This window comes from Oryzias melastigma, linkage group LG16 (genome assembly GCF_002922805.2).
Source record: "Oryzias melastigma strain HK-1 linkage group LG16, ASM292280v2, whole genome shotgun sequence".
Lineage (NCBI taxonomy): Eukaryota > Metazoa > Chordata > Actinopteri > Beloniformes > Adrianichthyidae > Oryzias > Oryzias melastigma.
Genome location: NC_050527.1, coordinates 18,190,853 through 18,212,100, shown reverse-complemented (window position 1 = coordinate 18,212,100; position 21,248 = coordinate 18,190,853). Strand labels below are relative to the sequence as shown.

The 21,248-nt window shown below is 49.8% G+C and overlaps 1 protein-coding gene across 3 annotated transcripts in view; it reads right to left on the bottom strand.

The window, feature by feature from the left end:
* Nucleotides 1-995: 995 nt before the first annotated feature.
* The window catches only part of LOC112144041 (echinoderm microtubule-associated protein-like 6), a 29,763-nt gene continuing 9,510 nt past the window's right edge, over nucleotides 996-21,248 (bottom strand). The window contains exons 5-42 of one of the 3 annotated variants that reach the window (XM_024268348.2): nucleotides 19,830-20,015; nucleotides 19,585-19,720; nucleotides 19,282-19,483; nucleotides 18,338-18,475; nucleotides 16,902-17,155; nucleotides 16,537-16,746; nucleotides 16,128-16,295; nucleotides 15,769-15,875; nucleotides 15,598-15,698; nucleotides 15,332-15,518; nucleotides 15,153-15,258; nucleotides 13,500-13,593; nucleotides 13,327-13,427; nucleotides 13,057-13,259; nucleotides 11,802-11,913; nucleotides 11,405-11,532; nucleotides 10,546-10,687; nucleotides 10,328-10,480; nucleotides 10,118-10,249; nucleotides 9,745-9,833; nucleotides 9,501-9,668; nucleotides 9,232-9,433; nucleotides 9,027-9,153; nucleotides 8,871-8,949; nucleotides 8,658-8,787; nucleotides 8,488-8,586; nucleotides 7,837-7,857; nucleotides 7,039-7,212; nucleotides 6,755-6,963; nucleotides 6,522-6,679; nucleotides 5,382-5,496; nucleotides 5,128-5,316; nucleotides 4,885-5,057; nucleotides 3,682-3,844; nucleotides 3,481-3,584; nucleotides 2,095-2,248; nucleotides 1,916-2,016; nucleotides 996-1,292 (exon numbers count right to left, since the gene is read on the bottom strand). In XM_024268348.2, coding sequence (XP_024124116.1) covers nucleotides 1,268-1,292; nucleotides 1,916-2,016; nucleotides 2,095-2,248; nucleotides 3,481-3,584; nucleotides 3,682-3,844; nucleotides 4,885-5,057; nucleotides 5,128-5,316; nucleotides 5,382-5,496; nucleotides 6,522-6,679; nucleotides 6,755-6,963; nucleotides 7,039-7,212; nucleotides 7,837-7,857; nucleotides 8,488-8,586; nucleotides 8,658-8,787; nucleotides 8,871-8,949; nucleotides 9,027-9,153; nucleotides 9,232-9,433; nucleotides 9,501-9,668; nucleotides 9,745-9,833; nucleotides 10,118-10,249; nucleotides 10,328-10,480; nucleotides 10,546-10,687; nucleotides 11,405-11,532; nucleotides 11,802-11,913; nucleotides 13,057-13,259; nucleotides 13,327-13,427; nucleotides 13,500-13,593; nucleotides 15,153-15,258; nucleotides 15,332-15,518; nucleotides 15,598-15,698; nucleotides 15,769-15,875; nucleotides 16,128-16,295; nucleotides 16,537-16,746; nucleotides 16,902-17,155; nucleotides 18,338-18,475; nucleotides 19,282-19,483; nucleotides 19,585-19,720; nucleotides 19,830-20,015 — 5,340 coding nt within the window. In that variant the 3' untranslated portion in view covers nucleotides 996-1,267. The remainder of the gene's footprint in view (nucleotides 1,293-1,915; nucleotides 2,017-2,094; nucleotides 2,249-3,480; nucleotides 3,585-3,681; nucleotides 3,845-4,884; nucleotides 5,058-5,127; nucleotides 5,317-5,381; nucleotides 5,497-6,521; nucleotides 6,680-6,754; nucleotides 6,964-7,038; nucleotides 7,213-7,836; nucleotides 7,858-8,487; nucleotides 8,587-8,657; nucleotides 8,788-8,870; nucleotides 8,950-9,026; nucleotides 9,154-9,231; nucleotides 9,434-9,500; nucleotides 9,669-9,744; nucleotides 9,834-10,117; nucleotides 10,250-10,327; nucleotides 10,481-10,545; nucleotides 10,688-11,404; nucleotides 11,533-11,801; nucleotides 11,914-13,056; nucleotides 13,260-13,326; nucleotides 13,428-13,499; nucleotides 13,594-15,152; nucleotides 15,259-15,331; nucleotides 15,519-15,597; nucleotides 15,699-15,768; nucleotides 15,876-16,127; nucleotides 16,296-16,536; nucleotides 16,747-16,901; nucleotides 17,156-18,337; nucleotides 18,476-19,281; nucleotides 19,484-19,584; nucleotides 19,721-19,829; nucleotides 20,016-21,248) is intronic. The other 2 variants (XM_024268349.2, XM_036215762.1) reach the window with 2 other exon arrangements.

Sequence of the window (21,248 nt, the reverse complement as noted above, 5' to 3'; positions counted from 1 at the left end):
ATATCACACTATCACACCATATCACACTATCACACCATATCACACTATAACCCTATCACACCATATCACACTATCACACCATATCACACTATATCACACTATCACACCATATCATACCATATCACACTATAACACTATATCGCACTATCACACCATATCACACAATTTCACACTATCACACCATATCACACTATAACACTATATCACACCATATCACACTATCACACCATATCACACTATATCACACTATCACACCATATCACACTATCACACCATATCAGACTATATCACACTATCACACCATATCACACTATATCACACCATATCACACTATCAAACCATATCACACTATCACACCATATCACAGTCATAGAGTGAAGCTGGCATCACTTTAACTCATTGTAGACTCAGTGTAGCCTTTTTTTATTTTTCAAATCTTTGCTGAGAGTGTAGTCGGCCTCCAACTGTCCTGTTGTGTTTCCCTTAAAAACAGTAAATAAAAACATTTCTCCTTGTTGAAGCTCTACATGAGGAAATGTTTCATTTCATATTAAACTATAAACTCAGTCCACAACAAAACTTTGGACCCACCGTCTAATTCATTGTGGTTTTTATATTCATGACTATTTCCCTCCAACGGTTCGGCTGGCCGCTGTGTTTGTCAGCATCCGTTTCCCTGAGAGGAAGACGGCGTTGGCGTGCTGAGAGCTCCTCCCACTGACCCTTCTGGGCCGTCCTCATTTTCAGGAATGGGTCTGAGGAGCGCCGCTTTCCCTCTGCAGACTTCGGCTGCCTGTGAGGGGACGTCCAGGTACAAGGAGAAGCTCCACCCACTTTGAGGAGGCAGCAGGTACAGGTGTGTGGACACTCACCTGAGACTCAGAGGAGCTCGGCTTTGGGAGGTCTCTGGAGCTGCTGAGCCCGATGGCAGCTGAACAATAGCACACGACCCGGGAGATCAGAACAGAACCAGAACCGCAGTGAGTCATGAGGCGTTTGAGGTAGAAATGACTTTATTCCGTTTCAGACGAGTTTCTATGGAATCACAGCTTCAGGTTTGCAGAGATTAGCCCTGAATGATTGTAGCACCACCGCTTCAATAAAGTTAAGGTTTGTGCTGAAGACCCAAACCCACACTACACAAACACCACTACACAAACACAACTAACACTCACACACATCTGAACACCAGACACAGCAGCAGCCATCTGTCAGCAGACTGTGGGCGGAGCCTGTCTGATGCTGGCGAGGAGGAAGAGGAGGAAGATCAGTGACACTTCCAGATGAAGAGGCTGCAGAAAACACACAAGAACAACACACAACAACACAGAGAATCAAAAACTTCCTGATCTATGTTGGAGCGGTGTGTGTGTGTGAGTGTGTTATTTGCTGTATATACGTACGGTTTTTGTGAGTTTGTTGTATTTGTGTACATCGTTCTTGTGATAGTCTGTTTGTTGATTGTGTGTGTGTGTTTTGGGTTTGTGTAGATTATAGAGTTTGAGTGTCTTCTTTTTCTGCAGTCTGTGTTTTTCGCGTTGTGTTAGTTTCATAATGATTTTGTGGGTTCTTTTGGAAGACTTTGCTTCTTGTTGGTGTGTGTGTTGTTTGTGTGTTGTTTGTGTGAGTTTATGATGTTTGTGTGTTGTTTGTGTGTGTTGTTTGTGTGTTGTTTGTGTGAGTGTGTGTTGTTTGTGTGTTGGTGTGTGTGTTGTTTGTGTGTTGTTTGTGTGAGTGTGTGATGTTTATGTGAGTTTATGATGTTTGTGTGTTGTTTGTGTGAGTGTGTGTTGTTTGTGTGTTGTTTGTGTGTTGTTTGTGTGAGTTTATGATGTTTGTGTAAGTGTGTGTTGTTTGTGTAAGTGTGTGTTTTTTGTGTGTTGTTGGTGTGTTGTTGGTGTGAGCGACGGTTTACCTGCAGTCGCTGCCGCCGGCGCTGATCAAGAACTTGTCGTCACAGGAGAAACGCACGTTGGTGACGTGGGCGGAGTGACCGAAGTACCTCTTGTGTTTGGCCTGAAAGTGGGCGTGTCAGAGCAGGTCACTTCAAGGAGCAGACAGGTGTTTGTGCTCATGCAGGTGAAGGTCACTCACAAACTTCTCGGGACAGGGGAACTCAAAGAGCTTGATGAGGCCGAAGTCGTCTCCGCTCGCCAGGTTCAGGCCGGCGTGGGAAACGCACACGCAGTTCACGTCGGCCTTGTCGGCATTACGGGGCCAAACGCCAAGAACCTCATCGCCAAGGATGCTGAGAAGAGACACCAGAGAAGAGCTGCAGCACGCCAGCCTTAAACCCCACCCCCACAAATAGAATAGAATAGAATAGCAATACTTTATTCATCCCAGGTTGGGAAATTAGGCTGTTGCAGCATCAGGCATATACAGACAAAAAAGCAATATTTACAAAAAATAAGGAAAAAATAATATACAATAAAAACAAGAGCAAATTGTGCAAATTGTACATGTGCAGAAAATAATAAAGGGAGTGTGCAAATTGAGGCAGTAGTGAGAGAGTCATGTAAAAAGTCCGTTTGTGGGTTATCTGTTACAGAGCGATGATGAGTTATACAGTCTTATTGCATGTGGCAGAAATGATTTCTTGTAGCGGTCCCTGGAACAGCGGAGACCTTCAGGAGGATCTCTAACAGCCCAGACCGCATCAGGACATGGTCTCTGCAGAACCTGTCCTCTTTACCTCCAACCACTGACTGTGTAAGAGAACTGGACCAAGTGACCGGAGTTCCAAACAGGAAGTACCAGCTGGCTCCAATAGACTTCTATGTAGGAATACCCAGCTGTCATCAGTCATTCTATTGGTCAGAATAAACTTTCTGGATCCGATACATTTCCAAAATCATCCTGATAATCTGAACTTTTTTTTCCGTTCAAGTTATTCAATCATAAACTGACCAATCAGGTGCCTCAATAAGACCATGTGTCGCCCGCTGGCCCCACCCCCAACATTTGTTTCTCCTGAGCTGCTATCAGTGGAAGGGGTGTGGCCTATCAACAAGCTCACTCCTGATTTAGTGACAATAGTTGCTATAGAAACGTGACTCAAACCACTCAGTGTCGTCTGGCTCCAACATGGCGGCGTCCGTATTGCAGAAAAATCTGGATTTATTTGGCCTCGTTTGACTGGAGCCGGAGGACTGCGTTTTCTATGGGTGACGTCACAGCCGCTCCGTCCAGTTCCATATACAGTGAACGGTTCCAGGTCTGATAGAAACCTTGACTGAGTTTGTAACAGACTACCTGTGCTTACTAGACCTAATGCGGCTGAGAGGAGGAGCTTCACCTGGAGGGCAGAAGTTCTGCTTCGACCTGTGGAGCTCCCCACAGAGAGGCGTGTCCTCCTGACTAAACTGTTCTTTAATGCTCTCACAGGTCTTTACCTGTGAGAGCGCCACCTTCTGGACACACATCTGCACATCTGATATTCCACCTGATGGTCAGCTGATGAACACAACCAAGACTCACCTGGTCCAGCTTGCCCAGGTGATCCTGTTGATGGCACTCTGCTCGGTGACGACCTTTCCAGACGGGACCTCGTGCACCTGACGAGTGTAGGTGCTGCTGGACACCTAAAGAGTATGAATGGATCAGCAGCAGCACCGCAGCACGCCCCATCCTGCCCGGACCGGGTCAGAACGGGGCCATCTGAAGTCTGAGACGTCTCACCTGGATGTGCTTGCTGTCAGCAGAAAAGTCGATTTGGATTACAGTACCGCAGATGTCCTTGCAGTACCCGATCCGATTGAGAGAAGGCCCCAGAGAGAGGTCGTAGAAGTCAACCGCACCTTCAACCGAACCCACAGCCAGGAACCGGTTGTCTGGACTGAACCTGAGCCAGAAGGCGTCGCACAAGAGTTCAGAGTCATACTCTGTAAGAGATGATCCTACACGGACATCAGCTGACCCGACCTCGATGGTCTCCGTCCTCCTAAATGCTGGACACAGTCTGAGGTCGTTTACAGCAACTTTGTCTTCCAGCATCGCCGTGACAACGGCACGACGGCGGTAGAGCGACATAAAAAAAGTCCAACCTCCTGACACCACACAGTTTGAGTTTCTGCTGTTTATGAAAGCTGGAGAAGCAATGGACAAAGAACACTTCCACAACCAAAGTCCATCCATCAGTTTTCCTCTGCTCCTCTGGGACGAGGTCACGGGGGCAAGAGTCTGAGTATAGACACTGACATTTACCCCAAAGTCACTTCCTACACTTCCTCTGAGGAAATCTCGAGGTGTTCCCAGGCCAGCCACAAGACTGGCCAAGATCCAGACTGTCCCGAGTCTTCCCGGGCTGGCACAGAGGAAGAGCGGTCGACCTCTGACTGAAGATCACAGATCTGGAACTCCACATTGCTCCTTATCGGCTGATCCCAGAGTTCAGCAGTGGAGCCATGATCAGTGTGGGAATGTACAGTACTTAGGGCCTACAAAGGTAGTGATGCACTATACTAGTATACACCATTTACCGTTACTCAGGGTCTCCACCCAATGGGACAGGCCCAGAAATCCTCCCCAGGGAGGCGGAGAAAACTCAGTAGCGTCTGGAACCCCGTTCTTCTGGTCTTGACTCAGATCTCATGACCAGGTAAGCAAAGTGAGAGGCAGAGCTCCCTCCTTATAGACAGACCAGAACAGCGACTGCCTCACTAACTTCTGTTGGGTCTTTGGTTGGGCCTGGTTCCATCTAAAGACCAAACAGAAGTCTCTCTTCAGTTGAGCTAGCATACGCAGCAGACGGATCCTTGCTCTGCAGCTTTGTTATGAAGCAACAACCGTTCTCGTTACAGAGCATGAACAGGTGAAGGTTTGTGGAGCACAATCCAGCCTGGGGACCAAACACCAGATCTGATCGAATGTCAGAAGACCTACCGAATGTCCTGGATGGAGACATTGCGGTCCCTCTTCTTCCCCCAGATGGTCAGCGAGTTGACCAGCAGGACGATGAACTCTCCAGTCTCCATGCCGATGGAAACCATCTCTCCGTTGGGACTGTAGGACGTGCACTTGGCAGGATGACCTAAACTGACTTTGTTTAGCAGTTTCTGGTGTAGAAGCAGAGTCTTTGTTACACATTAGACCACTTGGAACCTGTACACCAGGTCAGTCATGTACCTTGTCAACCAGGTCCCATATCCGGATGGTCCCATCATCACCAGCAGAGATGAAGACATCTTTGAAAGGGTGAGAAGCCAAACCCCAGATCCCCCCATGAGTGTGTCCATTGATCATGGTGTTGGAGGCGGCGTTCTTCTCTCCAACCTCAATGATCTCCCCGTCTTTGGTTCCCACCAGGATTTTACCCTGAGGACAAAGGTGGTAAGGTCACGGTCCACCAGCAGGAGCTTCAGGTGGAGGAGAGCTCTTACTTTTCCTCTGCAGACAGAGCGAACGTTCTCCACCGGCTGGCCCGTCTCCAGCTGAAAGGCTCGGCAGCGCTTCATCTCCTGGTCCCAGAGCTTCACAGCTCCTCCCTCTTTGGTCCTGTTCAACACCAACAAGTGTTCAGATCTGCAGCTCAACAGAACAACGGAGAATACCTCTTCCTTCAAGGTTACAAGCAGCCAAAGTCCTCCTCAGTGATGCATCCTGTTGGTTCCTGGTGATACCAAATGTCTCATAAAGTAGCTCTTGGACGTGGAAACAGCACTTTATGAGAAATCCTTCAGACTTCTGCTGCTCTCAGAAAAACTGGGTGATGCTTAGAACCAGTAAACTCAAACCAAGTTTATGCTTTTCTTCATCTGTACGAGCTCTGCAGCATCTGGACAAACTGGAATCCTTCTTAAAGTTGGAACTGTCTTTCCTCTGCAGGATAGAGTCTGCCAGCTGGACCGGTTTCTGTGGCACATTCTGGTTAAGGACCGCTCTGCGTCACTGTCTGACGTTTATGGTGACCCCAACTACTCGTTTTTGATGAGCTGGCTGTTCGTAAAATCAAGGGTCCACAACCCTCGGGACGAGGCACTGGACGTAGACTGGTCTTTGGGACGTGTCCAGTACCAGTAAACCTTACCTGGCACCAGACGCAATACTGGACCCGACCTGGTACTGGGTTAGGGTACTGGTGCGCTCCACATCCCAGTACTGGACTGACTCAGCCTAGAGGTTGGAGACCCCTGATTTAATGGGAACAAGCAGTACGTAAAAAAAACGAAGAGTTGGAGACACCCAAAAGTGACGCAGAGCGGTCCTTAACCAATGGTCAAAATGTGACCCCTCGGGGATGAGAACAAGTTGCCGTCTGATCTTCATGACTCATCCCTGTGTGCATCTGAGGTGGTTTTTGGAGTCATGGACTCATTCTAGGAGCTGTTGGCGTTCATACCAACCTGAACATTCAAACGATCTTGATTTCATTTTCTGTTTTTAGACGCAGTGGTTCTTATTTCCTGTGTCTGCTTGATCCCCGTTGGAGTATTATTGCTGATATCTTGCAGACGTCACCCCCCCCGGCAGATGGTTTAGCCCATCCTAGGCTGAAGGAAGCGGGTGGTTGTTGCACTCACGGTCGTTCCTTCCCGCCGGTGACGATCAACCCGTCCCTCAGGGTGGTGTACATGGTAAAGATGGGGCCACTGTGTGCTTTTGCCACCACTCGCACCAGGAAGTGCTCTCTCCAAACGTAAACATCTCCATTGATGGCACCACTGAAGGTCAAGTTGTTCTGGACAAACAAACAGGATTCAGAGCAAACAGGAGGGGGAGGAGTTTGTCAGAGCAGAAGGTTTAGGTTTCTTACAGCGCCAAACGCCACGGACAGCATGGTCTGAACGCGACTGTCCTCCACTGAGCCGATCACGCCCTTCTTGTACGTGAGCGAACCGCCAACCAAAGTCCAGAATTTGATGTGTTTGACCCCGACCGACACAAACTGGGTGTCCGAGTCCGGTCTGAACTCCACCACGAAGATGCGCTCAGTATGGCCGCCTTTGCTGCTCACCTTTGTGCCTGACAGAGGGGTCAGAGGTCATGAGTGTGCACAGGCAGTCACAGTCTCCACAGAGCCCCCCCCCTCCAGCTCACCTTCCTGCCACCTCCACACTGTAATGGTATGTTCCGGCTCCACCCCCACGGAAAGCAACAGTTTCCCTGTGGCGCTGAAATTCACGTAGCCGACGCCTTTGGCGTGAGAACAGCGTAGGATGGACAGAGTCTGCTTGGTCACTGCGTCCCAAATGTGGATGGACGGAGCCAGACCTTTGAGGAGAGACCAACCCAAAGATACCATAAAACTCAGAACCTCCGCGTCCATGAGACGGTTAGGATCCAGAGTAATGAGAACCCAGACCTCCTGGAAACTAAGACACCCTGAACCAAGGAACCTTCAAAACCACAGAAGCAGAACCAACAGAAGAGAACCAACAGAAGAGAACCAACAGATTATAGAAAGAACTTCAAGGCTTCCGATGATTAGGAGGTAGAAGGTTCTAGGAGATCTGGACTCAGAACACTGAGATCTGGAGGTGGAGATCCTTCAGAATTCTACAAGCTGTGGAACTGTGGACAAATACGGCAGGCAGGAAACGGGAGCAGAGGTCTACAGAAGGGACACAGATCCATGAGGTCCAGGACCGGAAGTCTGGAGGCCAAGAAGCAAACATCGGCTTCATGTTTGATGAACGGACAGACTGGTATCCAATCGTGTGACAGAAGGGGAACTTAACAGATACTGATCTGCATAGACCAGCCCGAACCCCCACCCCCCACCACTGATAGGAACTGAGCAGACAGGACAGTTTATCTGAAGTGAAACGTAACACATGCAGCTACAAACGGGTCGGGCCTAAGCCCGGTTCTGCCAAGCACGATGAGCCCACTTACCTGGCAGCTCAGAGGAATCACCTGGTGGTGGGAGTGGGCGTAACAATGAGGAAGCAGTGAAGAAAGACAAAACAGAAAGAGTGTGATGGGGAGACGGCAGCCAGGCATGCATGTAAGACCTGCTGACCAATCAGATGACAGCTCTGCAGCTCCGTCACTAACCATGTGAACGACTGCATTACCGCCGTAACCACGGCGCCACGACATATTCCCCGGATCCACATTTATGGACAGACTACAGTTCTGTTGGGCTTTACGGTCAGAGAGGATCAACGACTCGGAACCAAAGAAAACCTCTACGACTGAAACGAACGACTCAGACAGCTGAAACATTAGACTAACTTGTGCGACTGAAACGTACCTCTAAAACATTGGATTAAAATGTACGACTGAAACACGTCTGAAACGTAACTCTGAAACATACAACTAAAACATGTGACTGAAACATATGTTTGAATCTAACGTCTGAAACGTCCGTTTTCTCCCATTAAGTGGAATTATTTCAGTCGCTGTTTTTAAGCCCCTCCCCCGCGCCCTGACAGAGCTGGAGGCGTCTCTTCGTTGTAATTCTGAGAACTTGAGGATCATTTCCATAACCGAGAACGGCGGCCTGGACTCTGCTGGAGCTGAAGCTGTCGGTGGTCCACTCACCAATCTGCCCGGTGGCGACCACGTTCTGGTATTTGGGGTGCTGGTTGACAGTCAGACAGAGGATGTCGTCAGTGTGCTCCAGGTAGAAGGTCTGGGTTCCTGTTAGGACAGTAAACAGGAAGTGAGAGGCGCTGTGCTGCACCTTTGCAGAAGCTGGAGGTTCTGCTGACCGGACGACAGGTTCTGGATGACCACGGTGGCGGCGGTGTGAAAGATGATGTCGGTGCCGTCGTTTAGGTAGTGCAGGTTGTTGCGACAGTCAAAGCCTCGGTATCCAAAGACGTGTTCCAGGACCAGCTCCTGCAGAAGGACAGAATGAACCAGAACCGGCCACAGCTAGGTGATGTGGTGCTTGTGCACTCGCCGGCTCAGGCCACACCCACCTCCAACATCTTTTTCTTATTGGTCACATTGTTCCTGAGCAGTTTTTCCGGCAGCGGAGCGGCTCGGCTCACCGGAGGCCTGAAGGTCACCACAGACTGTCACTGACTGCTCTGGACCTGATTGGATCTGGTTCTGAGGTGTCAGAAGAACCTCACCTGTCCTCCACAGGAAGCTCCTTGTGCTGCAGGTGGGGTTTGGTTCCTGACATGTTCCTGATGCTGGACGAGTAGATCTTAGTGATGTAATCCACAGCCTTCTCCCGCGCCACGTCGCTGTCGTAACCTAAAGCAGAACGAGTCTGTGACTCCGCCCCTTCAGCAGAACTCTGTGTTCTGGATGGATAAAGGAGGCGGAGTCTACCTCCGTCCTCCTCGGTGTCGTCGTCGGACTCTTCGCTGTCCACAGCTTTACTCTCCTTGTGACCGGGAGGCTCTCTGGTCCAGATCATCAACGCCGTGTCCCCGCCCCCCACCGACAGCAGCACCGAGTCGTCGTTGGACCAGCGGACGTTGGTCACGTTGGTGCTGTGACCCACGTACTTCTTAAACTTGGCAAACTGGCCCTGATGTCACCACGAGACGAGGATCAGAAACGCTCACACACAGCAGCTGGTGACCATGCAGACTCACCCTGGACGGAAAACCGAAGAGCTTCAGGAAACCAAAGTCGTCGCCAGTGGCGAGGAGTTTTCTGTCTTTAGAGAGTGAGGCGGCGTTGACAAAGCTCAGCGCCGGCCAGATCCCTTCACAGGTGGGACCCAGAACCGACGTCCAGGTGGACCAGTCCAGCTTCTCGAACTGATCACAAACAGAAACACCTGATTGAGTTGTGAAGGTTCAGCAGGCGTCTCAACCCTGTCGGACGGTTCCGGACCTCAGTCAGGCTGATGTTCTGCCGCCGTCCTCGTGGCGCCTCGAAGAACAGCAGCTCTTTAGCTCCAGTGTTCACCAGGAGCAGCTTTCCTGCAGGGAAATGGTCAAAAGTTTCATGCTTCCTCTCTGCTATTCAAGCTTCACTCCGCCCTCAGCAGAGCTTTATGTAGAGCTCCGCCCTCAGCAGAGCTTTATGTAGAGCTCCGCCCTCAGCAGAGCTTTATGTAGAGCTCCGCCCTCAGCAGAGCTCCACCCTCAGCAGAGCTCCACCCTCAGCAGAGCTCCGCCCTCAGCAGAGCTCCACCCTCAGCAGAGCTTCATGCACAGCTCCGCCCTAAGATGAGTTCCACCCTCAGCAGCTCAGGTGAGCTCACCTCTGGCGTCCCAGTCGATGTGGGTGATGTAGCTTCCAGCTGCTTTGCAGACGCCGACTCTCTTGCTGGTCAGGACGTTGTAAATGTCCACAAAAGAGTCGTGAGAGGCCACAGCCAGGTACTTCCCTACATCTGAAACACACCGCCCACCAGTCAGTCGCAGAAGCAGCTCACCTGCCAACGCCATCCCTGGGTGGCGCGCTCAGATACCTTGAGAGAAACGGATGTCAGAGATGAGGTCTCGCCGATGGTGGAAGGTCACCATGTCCTCCAGAGTGTCGGCGTTCACCACCAAGAAGCTCCCATCGTTCAGCCCGACCGCCAGAGCTTTTCCGTCTGGGGAGAAAGCGCAGCACCGGCCCCCTAAAGGGCGGGGTTTGAGTCAGCAACAGCAGACACTCAGGTGAAGCACGCCGCTGAAGTCTCACCTTTTTTCAGTTTGCGGACGGCAACCATCCTGTGGTTGGACGACAGCTCCCAGATCCTCAGAGTCTTGTCGTCACTGACGGTGGCGCACACAGGAAGCAGGGGGTGCGCCGCCAGACCCCAGACCTCGCCCTCCATGTGACCCTGAAGAACAGAAGCTGGACTTCACAGCAGGCCCAGAACTTCCTGCTGATACGTTGTCATCCCCAGCTCGTCACATACTGACGTTTGGTTCAGGACCGCCACGTCACTTTTTGACATTTTTCGATGTGCTGGCTGTTTGTAAAATTAAGGGCCTGCAACCTTAGGGATGCGGTACCGAATGCGGACTGGTCCTTGGGACACGTCCAGTACCGGTGCCAAAACCCGGCACATGACCCGGTACCGGACATGAACCGGTACCGGGTTAGGGTACCTGTGCACTCTGCGTCCTGGTCCTTGACCTGTTCCGGTCCGTGACCCGGAGGTTGGGGACCCTTAAATTGTGTGTGAATGGGTCTGTGACTGTGAAGCGCTTTGGGCCCTCGAAGGAGGGTAGAAAGCGCTATACAAGTATACGCCATTTACCATTTAAATTAATTGGAACAATCAGAATGTCAAAAAATGTGAAAAAAATATCCAGGTCTATTAGACCAGCAGTCTGTCCGGTTCTACTGGTTGTGAGTTAGAATTTCATTAACCCCAAAAAACCCACAGTGACATCAGTGGAACAGAAGAGCATCAGAAAAGTGTTCTGTGGTCCATATCATTTGATTTCTAAAGAACCATGGGTTCTGATGGGTTGGAAAATGCAAAAATGTGATTTTGAGTGTGTTTGTGGGCGTGGCATACAGCCAGCCCTCCTGGATTGTGGAGTCTGACCTGAACCAGCAGCGTCATGGGTCCACTTTTGTCAATCTCCAGGATCTCCCCGTTCTTGGTTCCGAGCAGGATGTGACCGTGACCCAGAGTGATTGCCCTGATGGACGGGTTGTCCTCCAGGAGGAGACCTGCATCAGAGCACAGACGGGTCAGAAGACAGACGGGTCAGAAGACAGGTCAGACGGATGGGTCAGACAGATGGGTAAGACAGACAGGTCAGACGGACAGATCAGAGAGACGGGTCAGAGAGACAAGTCAGACATACGGGTCAGAGAGATGGGTCCGACAGACGGGTCGGACGGACGGGTCAGAGAGACGGGTCAGATGGACAGATCAGAGAGACAGATCAGACAGATGGGTCAGACAAACTGGTCGGAGAGACAGGTTAGAGAGACACCTTTGGAGGACGGGGACAGCGCGGCTCTTTTGATGGCGTAGGTCTTGAGGCAGCGCTCGAACATGTCGTCCCACAGCTCCACGATGCCGTCCTTCCCCCCCGTCACGAAGCCCTGAGGGGGTGGAGGAAACGTGAAGACCTTTTAACAGTAGAGTAGTTAAAGCTTCGTGATGTGAACCATCTGAAACATCGACCTGTGAAACATCGACCTGTGAAACATCGATCTGTGAGACATCGACCTGTGAAACATCGACCTGTGAAACATCGACCTCTGAAACATCGACCTGTGAAAGATCGACCTGTGAAACATCGACCTCTGAAAGATCGACCTGTGAAACATCGACCTGTGAAACATCGACCTGTGAAACATCGACCTCTGAAACATCGACCTGTGAAACATCGACCTGTGAAACATCGACCTCTGAAAGATCGACCTGTGAAACATCGACCTGTGAAAGATCGACCTGTGAGACATCGACCTCTGAAAGATTGACCTGTGAAAGATCGACCTGTGAGACATCGACCTCTGAAAGATTGACCTCTGAAAGATCGACCTGTGAAACATCGACCTGTGAAAGATCGACCTGTGAAAGATCGACCTGTGAAACATCGACCTGTGAAACATCGACCTCTGAAAGATCGACCTGTGAAACATCGACCTGTGAAACATCAACCTGTGAGACATCGACCTGTGAGACATCGACCTGTGAGACATCGACCTCTGAAACATCGACCTGTGAAAGATCGACATGTGAGACATCGACCTGTGAGACATCGACCTCTGAAACATCGACCTGTGAAAGATCGACATGTGAGACATCGACCTCTGAAACATCAACCTGTGAGACATCGACCTCTGAAACATCGACCTGTGAAAGATCGACATGTGAGACATCGACCTGTGAGACATCGACCTCTGAAAGATTGACCTCTGAAAGATCGACCTGTGAAAGATCGACCTGTGAAAGATCGACCTGTGAGACATCGACCTGTGAGACATCGACCTCTGAAAGATCGATCTGTGAGACATCGACCTGTGAAAGATCGACCTGTGAAAGATCGACCTGTGAAAGATCGACCTGTGAGACATCGACCTGTGAGACATCGACCTGTGAAAGATCGATCTGTGAGACATCGACCTGTGAGACATCGACCTCTACAGGTTCCATCATTTCCTTGTTCCTCCTGGAAGAACCTCTGTGTTTGCTGTGCCTGCTTCTTTTGAAGCAGCATGGTCTGTAGGGGCGGAGCTTACCTTGTCCAGGGAGCACATGGCGAACACCGGCCCATCGTGAGCCTTGATAGTCTTGATGAGAGTCGTCTCTCTCCAGATGTAAACGTCTCCGTTCGTGGCACCAGAGAAGACCAGATCCTCAGCCCGACCGTAGCACGCCGACATCATGGTCTCCTGCCGCCCCAGGTTCCCAAATATTCCCCGTTTAAATGTCAGACCGCCACCTGCAGGATGAGAGGAGGGGTGGCAGTCTGCATGGCAGCGCTCTAGTGGAGCAGAAGGCCGCCTCACCTGAATGCTGCCAGAACTTGATGTGTTTGACCCCCACAGTCACCAGCTTGTCCATCCTGAAGGGGTTGCTCTTCACCACAAAGATCTTCTCTTTGTGACCCCTGCCGGACAGAGAGGGGAGCGCTCAGGTCCCAGAGAGGCCACCCAGCAACGCCCCTTCCAGGTGTTCTTACCTGGCTTTGGCCAGCCTTTCCCCTTTCTTCCAGTCCCAGATGACAATGCTGTGAGACTCATCGATTCCCACAGAGATCAAACTCTTTCCATCCGCTGAGAAACGAGCAGACGGTGGAACGACCGAGGAGAAACATGAAACCAGAACTTCATGACCAGAAAGGTACAGCACAGTTTTGTCAGTAAAGACCAGTTCTAGACAGTGGAGACCAGTTCTAGACAGTAGAGACCAGTAATAGTCATTGGAGACCAGTTCTAGACAGTGGAGACCAGTTCTAGACAGTAGAGACCAGTAATAGTCATTGGAGACCAGTTCTAGACATTGGAGACCAGTTCTAGACAGTGGAGACCAGTTCCAGTGAGTAGAGACCAGTTCTAGACAGTGGAGACCAGTTCCAGTGAGTAGAGACCAGTTCTAGACAGTGGAGACCAGTTCAAGTGAGTAGAGACCAATTCTAGTTCCAAGACCAGTTCTAGTCAGTGGAGACCAGTTCCAGTGAGTAGAGACCAGTTCTAGACATTGGAGACCAGTTCTAGACAGTGGAGACCAGTTCCAGTGAGTAGAGACCAGTTCTAGACAGTGGAGACCAATTCTAGTTCCAAGACCAGTTCTAGTCAGTGAGTGTGGTTGCTAGTCAGCCCTACCGTAGTTTTATTCTAAAAACCACAAAGATGAGGTTTGGAGGTTTTTAGCCTCGTTCACACCGTCCTTGGAAACACACCTTTAAAACACGACCAATTCTGATGAAATATCTACATGAACATTGTATGTGTAAATTTTAGGATTCCATGTTTCATTCCATTTTTTTCCCGGTTCCGGGTCTCGAGCAGACGTCTGTCTCCAGCTCTCCTCAACTCTTTGGCTTTTAAAGTCTTTTAAAGTTGCTCATAAGCGACTTTAATCACCAAGCTACTACAAAAACAGCTACACTCTACAGTCTTTTTTACTGAAAATACTTAATGAGAATATTCAGATTATTGTTACTGATTAATATAAATGATTTGTCTGTAGATGTTTTGAAGTTTGGTTCATGTAGAGAAAATGGTATGGTCGAGTCGGGGTGGGATTATATAAGTTCGCTTCCTTCCACTAACCCGAACCCAAGCGATCAACTTGTGATTTATTATGTGATATGTTATTTCACGTATTATGACCTGATCCCTTGAAATAAACCATTTCATTCATTCATTCATGTTAGAAACTCTCACATTCAAGCACCACTGCGTTAGTTTTATGAGTATTTTCAGGCTCTACATTCAAAACCCACAGCCATGGAGTACAACGAAATACAGCAGTGTATAATTGTATTTTTACAATTATACAAAGATAAACTAAATCTTGTATTTTTTGTTTCATGTTAAATTAAAGTTTTATTTGGTAGAGGCTCTAATTTAAGCCCATACATTTTTTTTCCCTTTTCCTGCATCTATTTTTATGTATTTCTATTCCTGTTTTTTTGCAATATGTTGTGTAAGTGCAAATAAATAAAATAAAACAAAACATTGATAGTGAAATACAGCGGAGTACAACAAAGTACAATGTAATACAGCGGAGTACAGCAGACGTGTCTGGACCTTTAGCTGGTTTCATATACATCAATGACGACAGGTGTGGTCAAAGTGAGCGTGTGCAGGAAGGGACTCGGCTGCGGTACCTGTGAACTCCAGGGCACACACGCCCCTGCTGTGCTGTCCTTTCAGCAGGGACAGGCAGGTCAGGGTCTGGAGGTCCCATACGTGGATGCCAGGGTCCCGCCCCACCTGAACGTAAAACAAACAGGTAAAACCTCACCTGCAACACGTGACCTGGCCGTGCTCAGATGGCCAGCCGTACCTGGGCAGAGGCTACGTAGTCTTTGAGCGGGTGAACGGCGAGGCTGAGGATGTCGTCATCGTGTCCGAGGTAAAACCTCTGGCTGTGCTGCAGGCGGTTGTAGACCACGCCCACGGCGGCCACGTGGTAGACCACCTCCCCCGTCTGGCTGTAGTACAGGTTGTTCCGGCAGTCAAAGCCGCGGTACCTGCAGGAGGGAGGAGACTGATGTGGACCAGGACCACCACTGTTATATAAGTGCGGGTAGCATCAGAACTCGTTTTTACCCATGAACAAACTGAAGGTGAAGCCCCTCCTCCGGAGCTTTCTGCCGCTTCAAAGAACCAATCAGCTTCTTCCGAAGTTGGGGGAGGTCCTCCTTATAGACCTGGAAGGGGAGCCAGCTCAGTGACCTCCATGCAGGTACGTGTGTGCAATCGTATGTATGTCCCGCCCACCTGGCGTTCATAGTTCGTCTGAGCTTCTTGTTCAATGTCCGAGTCCAGTTCCGGAACGTCGGATACATCAGAGTCGGACTCGCCGCTGTTGGAGTCCGCATAGCCCTCTGAAAAAGGGAAACTGTTAGCACCTTTGCCGGTTCAGGTCTCTGCATGATACTGAGCTCCAGGTGATGCCCCCTGCTGGGGATTTCAGGTAAATGCAGCTTGGTTCTGCAAGGAAGGACCTCAGGTTTCTGCATGAAACCCTGAAGGTTTGATAGATAGATAGAGTACTTTATTAATCCCGAAGGAACTTACAAATGATGAAAACGTAACCGATCAGAGACCATCTGGAACCCATCCGAAGATGATGTTACCTTGAAGGAGAGGCTCCAGGACGCCATTCATGACCCCCTCAGGAAGGAATCTCCACTGGAAGACTGCGTGGTCGGCCCCCCCAGTGGAGATGACCCACTGCAGATCGTTGGACCAGCGAACGTTGGTCACATGGGCAGAGTGGCCAATGTACTTCTTAAATTTGGCTCCTGGTTCAGAAGGAAATGAGCAGTCAGGACCCGTCAGGACCAGAACCCTGACAGGTACTGAACTCAAAATCAGATTCAGAAGTCAGGCTTGGAGAGTTTATCCTCCAATAGCGGCCTGTCTCTTATAACCGCCAGGTCTAACAGCTGCTTGTTACTTCAGACGCCGGTCTCTAATAAACGCAGGGCTTTGATTGGAAGATCTACAGTACATTTGGGTTCTCGGTCTTTGAGGAACACAGACCTTTCTTCAAGCAGGGGAACCTGAAGAGTTTGATGAGGCCGAGGTCATCCCCGGTCACCAGCACCGCGCTGCTGTAGTTGGCGTCCACAGAGTTGACATTAGTGGCGCTAGAATATTTGGGCCAGATTCCATTGACCTCAGGTCCAATCACCCCAGTCCAGGTCATCCAGTGGATCCCTTTGGCCTCCTCTTTAGGAACCAGCTTTCCTGCTGTAGAAGAACCAGAACTCAGTCATGACAAGCAAGTCTGGAGTCTACAGAACCTGAAGGTCGTTCTTCAGCACAGAAACCAGGTGAGTCCCAAAGGGCTCAGCAGGAAGCAGTTTGGAGAACATCTGCCCTGAAGGAAAACATAAGGTGTGTACCTGGCATTCTGAAGAAGAGCCGCTCTCCGGCGCCATCGTTAGTCTGCAGGAAGCGACTGTCAACAGACCAGTCCAGGTGGGTGATGAAGGAGCTGGATCGGCATTCCCCCACCTTCTTGTAACGCTGAGAGACGGCGTACACGTCCACCAATCCGTCGTTAGATCCTACCGCCAAGAAGGAACTGTCTGGAGAAAACTTCAGCTCGTGGATCACTTCCTTCCTGTCCTTGACATGGACAACCTCCGTCATGTCCCTGCAGAGAAGGAGAAGTCAGAATCTCCTTAGTCAGTCATAACAGAGACGGCAAACCGACTCTCAAAGTTACAGTTCAGAAAGTTTTCAGCTTGTCCAGAATGCAGCAGCACGATTGTTAGCAGGAACTAGTAGAAGAGAACACATCACTCCTGTGTTAGCTTCTCTCCACTGGCTACCAGTTGAATCCAGGATCAAGTTCAAAATCCTCCTGTTAACATATAAGGCTCTGAATGGTGTGGCCCCATCCTATATTAGAGATCTCATAGTTCCTTACCAACCAGTCAGAACACTTCGTTCACAAAATGCTGGACTGCTTGTAGTTCCTAGAATTTCTAAAAGTACAGTTGGAGGTAGAACCTTCAGCCATCAAGCCCCTGTTCTATGGAATAAGCTCCCAGCTCATGTCAGAGAGGCCAGCACAGTTTCTACCTTCAAAACTAGCCTTAAAACATTCCTCTTTGGACAGGCGTTCTGCCAGGCTAGCTAGTAATCAGAGAATATTTAATACATTGCTCCCTAATCCAAATCAGCTCTGGGGTTCTGTTTTCCATTCTCATTTATTTCACCTCTGCTCTTTATGTATTGTCTTTAGTTCTCTGAGGTTCTGTTTGGTACAGTGTGATTTGGATGTTGTTCCTCTTTCAAGATTTCAGGTTCCTGGTAGATCATCTTTGCTCCTGTTCTTGGGCGTGGACCGAGCCTCTGGCTCGTCTTGGCTGTGGACCTTGCCTCCACCTGTTCCCCAGTCCTATCTGAATGAACTCTATTCAAATACGTAGTTGTAGAGTTAGATAAGCTAAATCCTCTTTAATAGTCCTGGTAAATCTCCTGTCCATCCTGGGAGAGGATCTCTCCCTCATGTGGACTTCCTGGGAAGGAGGGTCTAAGGGCAGGGATAACCCGTTTGTTTAGAAATCAGCTAATGTTTATGTTTTATAACTGACCTTATGCTTCTGTACAATTACCAACATGAAACCCAATGAGGCCATTGTTTTTGTAATATTGGGCTATATAAATAAAAATTGAATTGAATCTGGTGACGATCACAGACGGAGTCACCACGGCAGCAAGCTCACGCTAGGAGCCGTTTGGCTTCAAGAAACCGATCCCCTGCTCTAAAACTGGCCTCTGACATCACAGGGGAGGAGCCACGGCTCAGAGGAAACGGAGGGAAGATCACCTGACTCGCAGCACCGTGAATGACCCGTCCTTCATGCCAAGAGCCAGCTGAGAGCCGTCATTGTTAAAGCAAACGCTGCGAACAGACTCCTCCATGTTGCAGCGCGCCAGCAGGCTGTGGTCAGGGAGACTCCAAAGCCTAGGACAGGTGAGAGAGGACAGGTGAGAGGACAGGTGAGAGAGGACCGGTGAGATAGGACAGGTGTGAAAGGACCGGTGAGATAGGACAGGTGAGAGAGGACAGGTGAAAGGACAGGTGAGATAGGACAGGTGAGAGAGGACAGGTGAGATAGGACAGGTGAGAAGACAGGTGAGATAGGACAGGTGAGATAGGACAGGTGAGAGACGACAGATGAGAGAGGACCGGTGAGAGAGGACAGGTGAGAGGACAGGTGAGAGAGGACAGGTGAGATAGGACAGGTGAGAGAAGACAGGTGACATAGGACAGGTGACATAGGACAGGTGAGAGGACAGGTGACATAGGACAGGTGACATAGGACAGGTGACATAGGACAGGTGAGAGGACAGGTGAGAGAGGACAGGTGAGAGAGGACCGGTGAGAGAAACAGGTGAGAGGACAGGTGACATAGGACAGGTGAGAGAGGACAGGTGAGAGAGGACCGGTCAGAGAAACAGGTGAGAGAAAACAGGTGAGAGGACAGGTGAGAGAAACAGGTGAGATAGGACAGGTGAGAGAGGACAGGTGAGAGGACAGGTGAGAGACGACAGATGAGAGAGGACCGGTGAGAAAGGACAGGTGAGAGAGGAGAGGTGAGAGAGGACAGGTGAGAGAGGACAGGTGAGAGGACAGGTGGGAGACGACAGATGAGAGAGGACCGGTGAGAAAGGACAGGTGAGAGAGGACCGGTGAGAGAGGACAGGTGAGATAGGACAGATGAGCTGCAGGTAAACAGACTCTCTCTCAGGCTGTTGGGTCCCGCCCACCTCACTGAGCGGTCGTCACTCCCCGTGACAGCGACTGGCTGCTTGGGGTGCAGCGCCAGCGCCCACAGCTCGCCCTCGCTGTGGGCCTGCATCAGCAGGATGGGTTTGTCCCGGTCCCGGACCATCACCTCAAAGATCTCGCTGTCCTGAGTCCCGGCCAGAATCCGGTCCGCTTTCCAGAAAACGCTTCGGATCGACAGACCTGAGAGGAGAGCAGCTGCAGGTGAGACACGGATGCTGTGAGGGGGGCTCCACGTATCGCCGACTGTCTGAGAGGGACAGGAAGGGGCGGGGCTAACACACCTTTGTATCCTTGCTCCGCCTCCCTGAGGTCAATCTTAGTGATGGGTTTGAAGTCGACATCCCACAGCCGGATGCAGCCGTCGCGCCCCCCGGTAGCGAACCCCTCCTCACACGCGTGCATGCTGAAGATTCCTGCCTGTGGAAACGGCAAAGCCCATCAGGACCGGCCCGGACCAGAACTCCTTCCCCCGAGTTCCTCTCCTTGGGGAGGGATTTGGACTGAGCATGTGTGGGTTTGTTTGTACCCCGTGAGCTGCCTGGATGGTCCTGATCAGGGTGACCCCCTTCCAGACGTAAACATCTCCGTTCAGCGCTCCAGAGTACGTCAGCTCCTCTTTGGCTGCAGACACGCACAGGATGGTCTGCAGATCCCCCGTCTTCCCAAAAATACCTCGCTTTGGGGTCAAGGCGTTCCCGCACAGAGTCCAGAACTGCAGGGATCAACAGTTAACGTCTAATGAAACCTCATGAAACCCTGAAGCAGTAGACTGGTGCCTTCAGCAGTGAGTGATGTCCAAACATCCACATGAAAACATGTCCTCGTGTAGTGCTGGGCCATATAGAAATTTATGTCATGATATGGTTATTTTCATATCAGACAATAGCAATATTATTATATTATTTATATTACACTGATATATTATATTTATTTCTAGTCACACTTTAAATATAACAGATGCACTGAGGGAGCATGATGCCGCTGTGTTTAACTGACAACTCAATTAATGTCCTATGAATTCATCTTGTATTTAAGGGCCAGTCCGTAAAAATACTGAGTGTGAAGCAGTCACTGTTTACATATTGGCAACTTAAGGAACAGCATGTTAGCATTAGGAAGTTAGCATTAGCATGCTAATATTAGTGTTAGCAAGTTAGCATTAGGGTTAGCATGTTAGCATTAACAAGTTAGTATTAGCATTTGCTGTTAATAATAGCGTTGGCAAGTTAGCATATTAGTTTTACCTTTAGAAAGTTAGCATTAGCGTTACTAGTTCCAGCAGACCCACTAGAGCAGCCTCAAGTGGAAACTGCAATGTTCCCTTTCGCAAAACCTCTTTTGCTCAGTCTGCTCTCTCTGTGAAGGGAACAGGACTCTGGAATTTACTTCCTGCTGATTTGAAATCTATGACCAGCTTCAGTCTTTTTAAAAAACAGACAAAGTCCTGGCTGTACCAGCAGCAGCGTTGCACACATGTTTGAGTGAGGTTGGCTTAGGTGTATGTATGCATATATGTATATGTGTGTGTACGTATATATTTATCCTTTTAACAAGTCTCTGTTTTTAGACAATTTTGTCATTTTGTAACCAGTCACTTCATTTTATGCCTTATCACGATTATTTTATTGTATAAAAAGCCCATCAGGGGACAAATGCTGCAAATTAGCTCCTGCTACAAGCATGATGATATAGGCATGGGACTGCTGCTTTGCTGTATGTCTATGTTTTTATATCCGTCCCTACTAAATAAATAAATACAAATACAAATACTAGACAGGGGTCCGCCATCGGGGGTCAGTCTGCCAACTGACCCCAACATATCCCCCTCATACAAACATGCAATAGGGAGAAGGGGAGGGTGTCTGTATTGCAGTGCGCTGCGGGGGGTGGACTACCTGCCAGTGGCCCCCCCCTCCTGTGGCCGCTGCATGGATTTGCCCCTCCC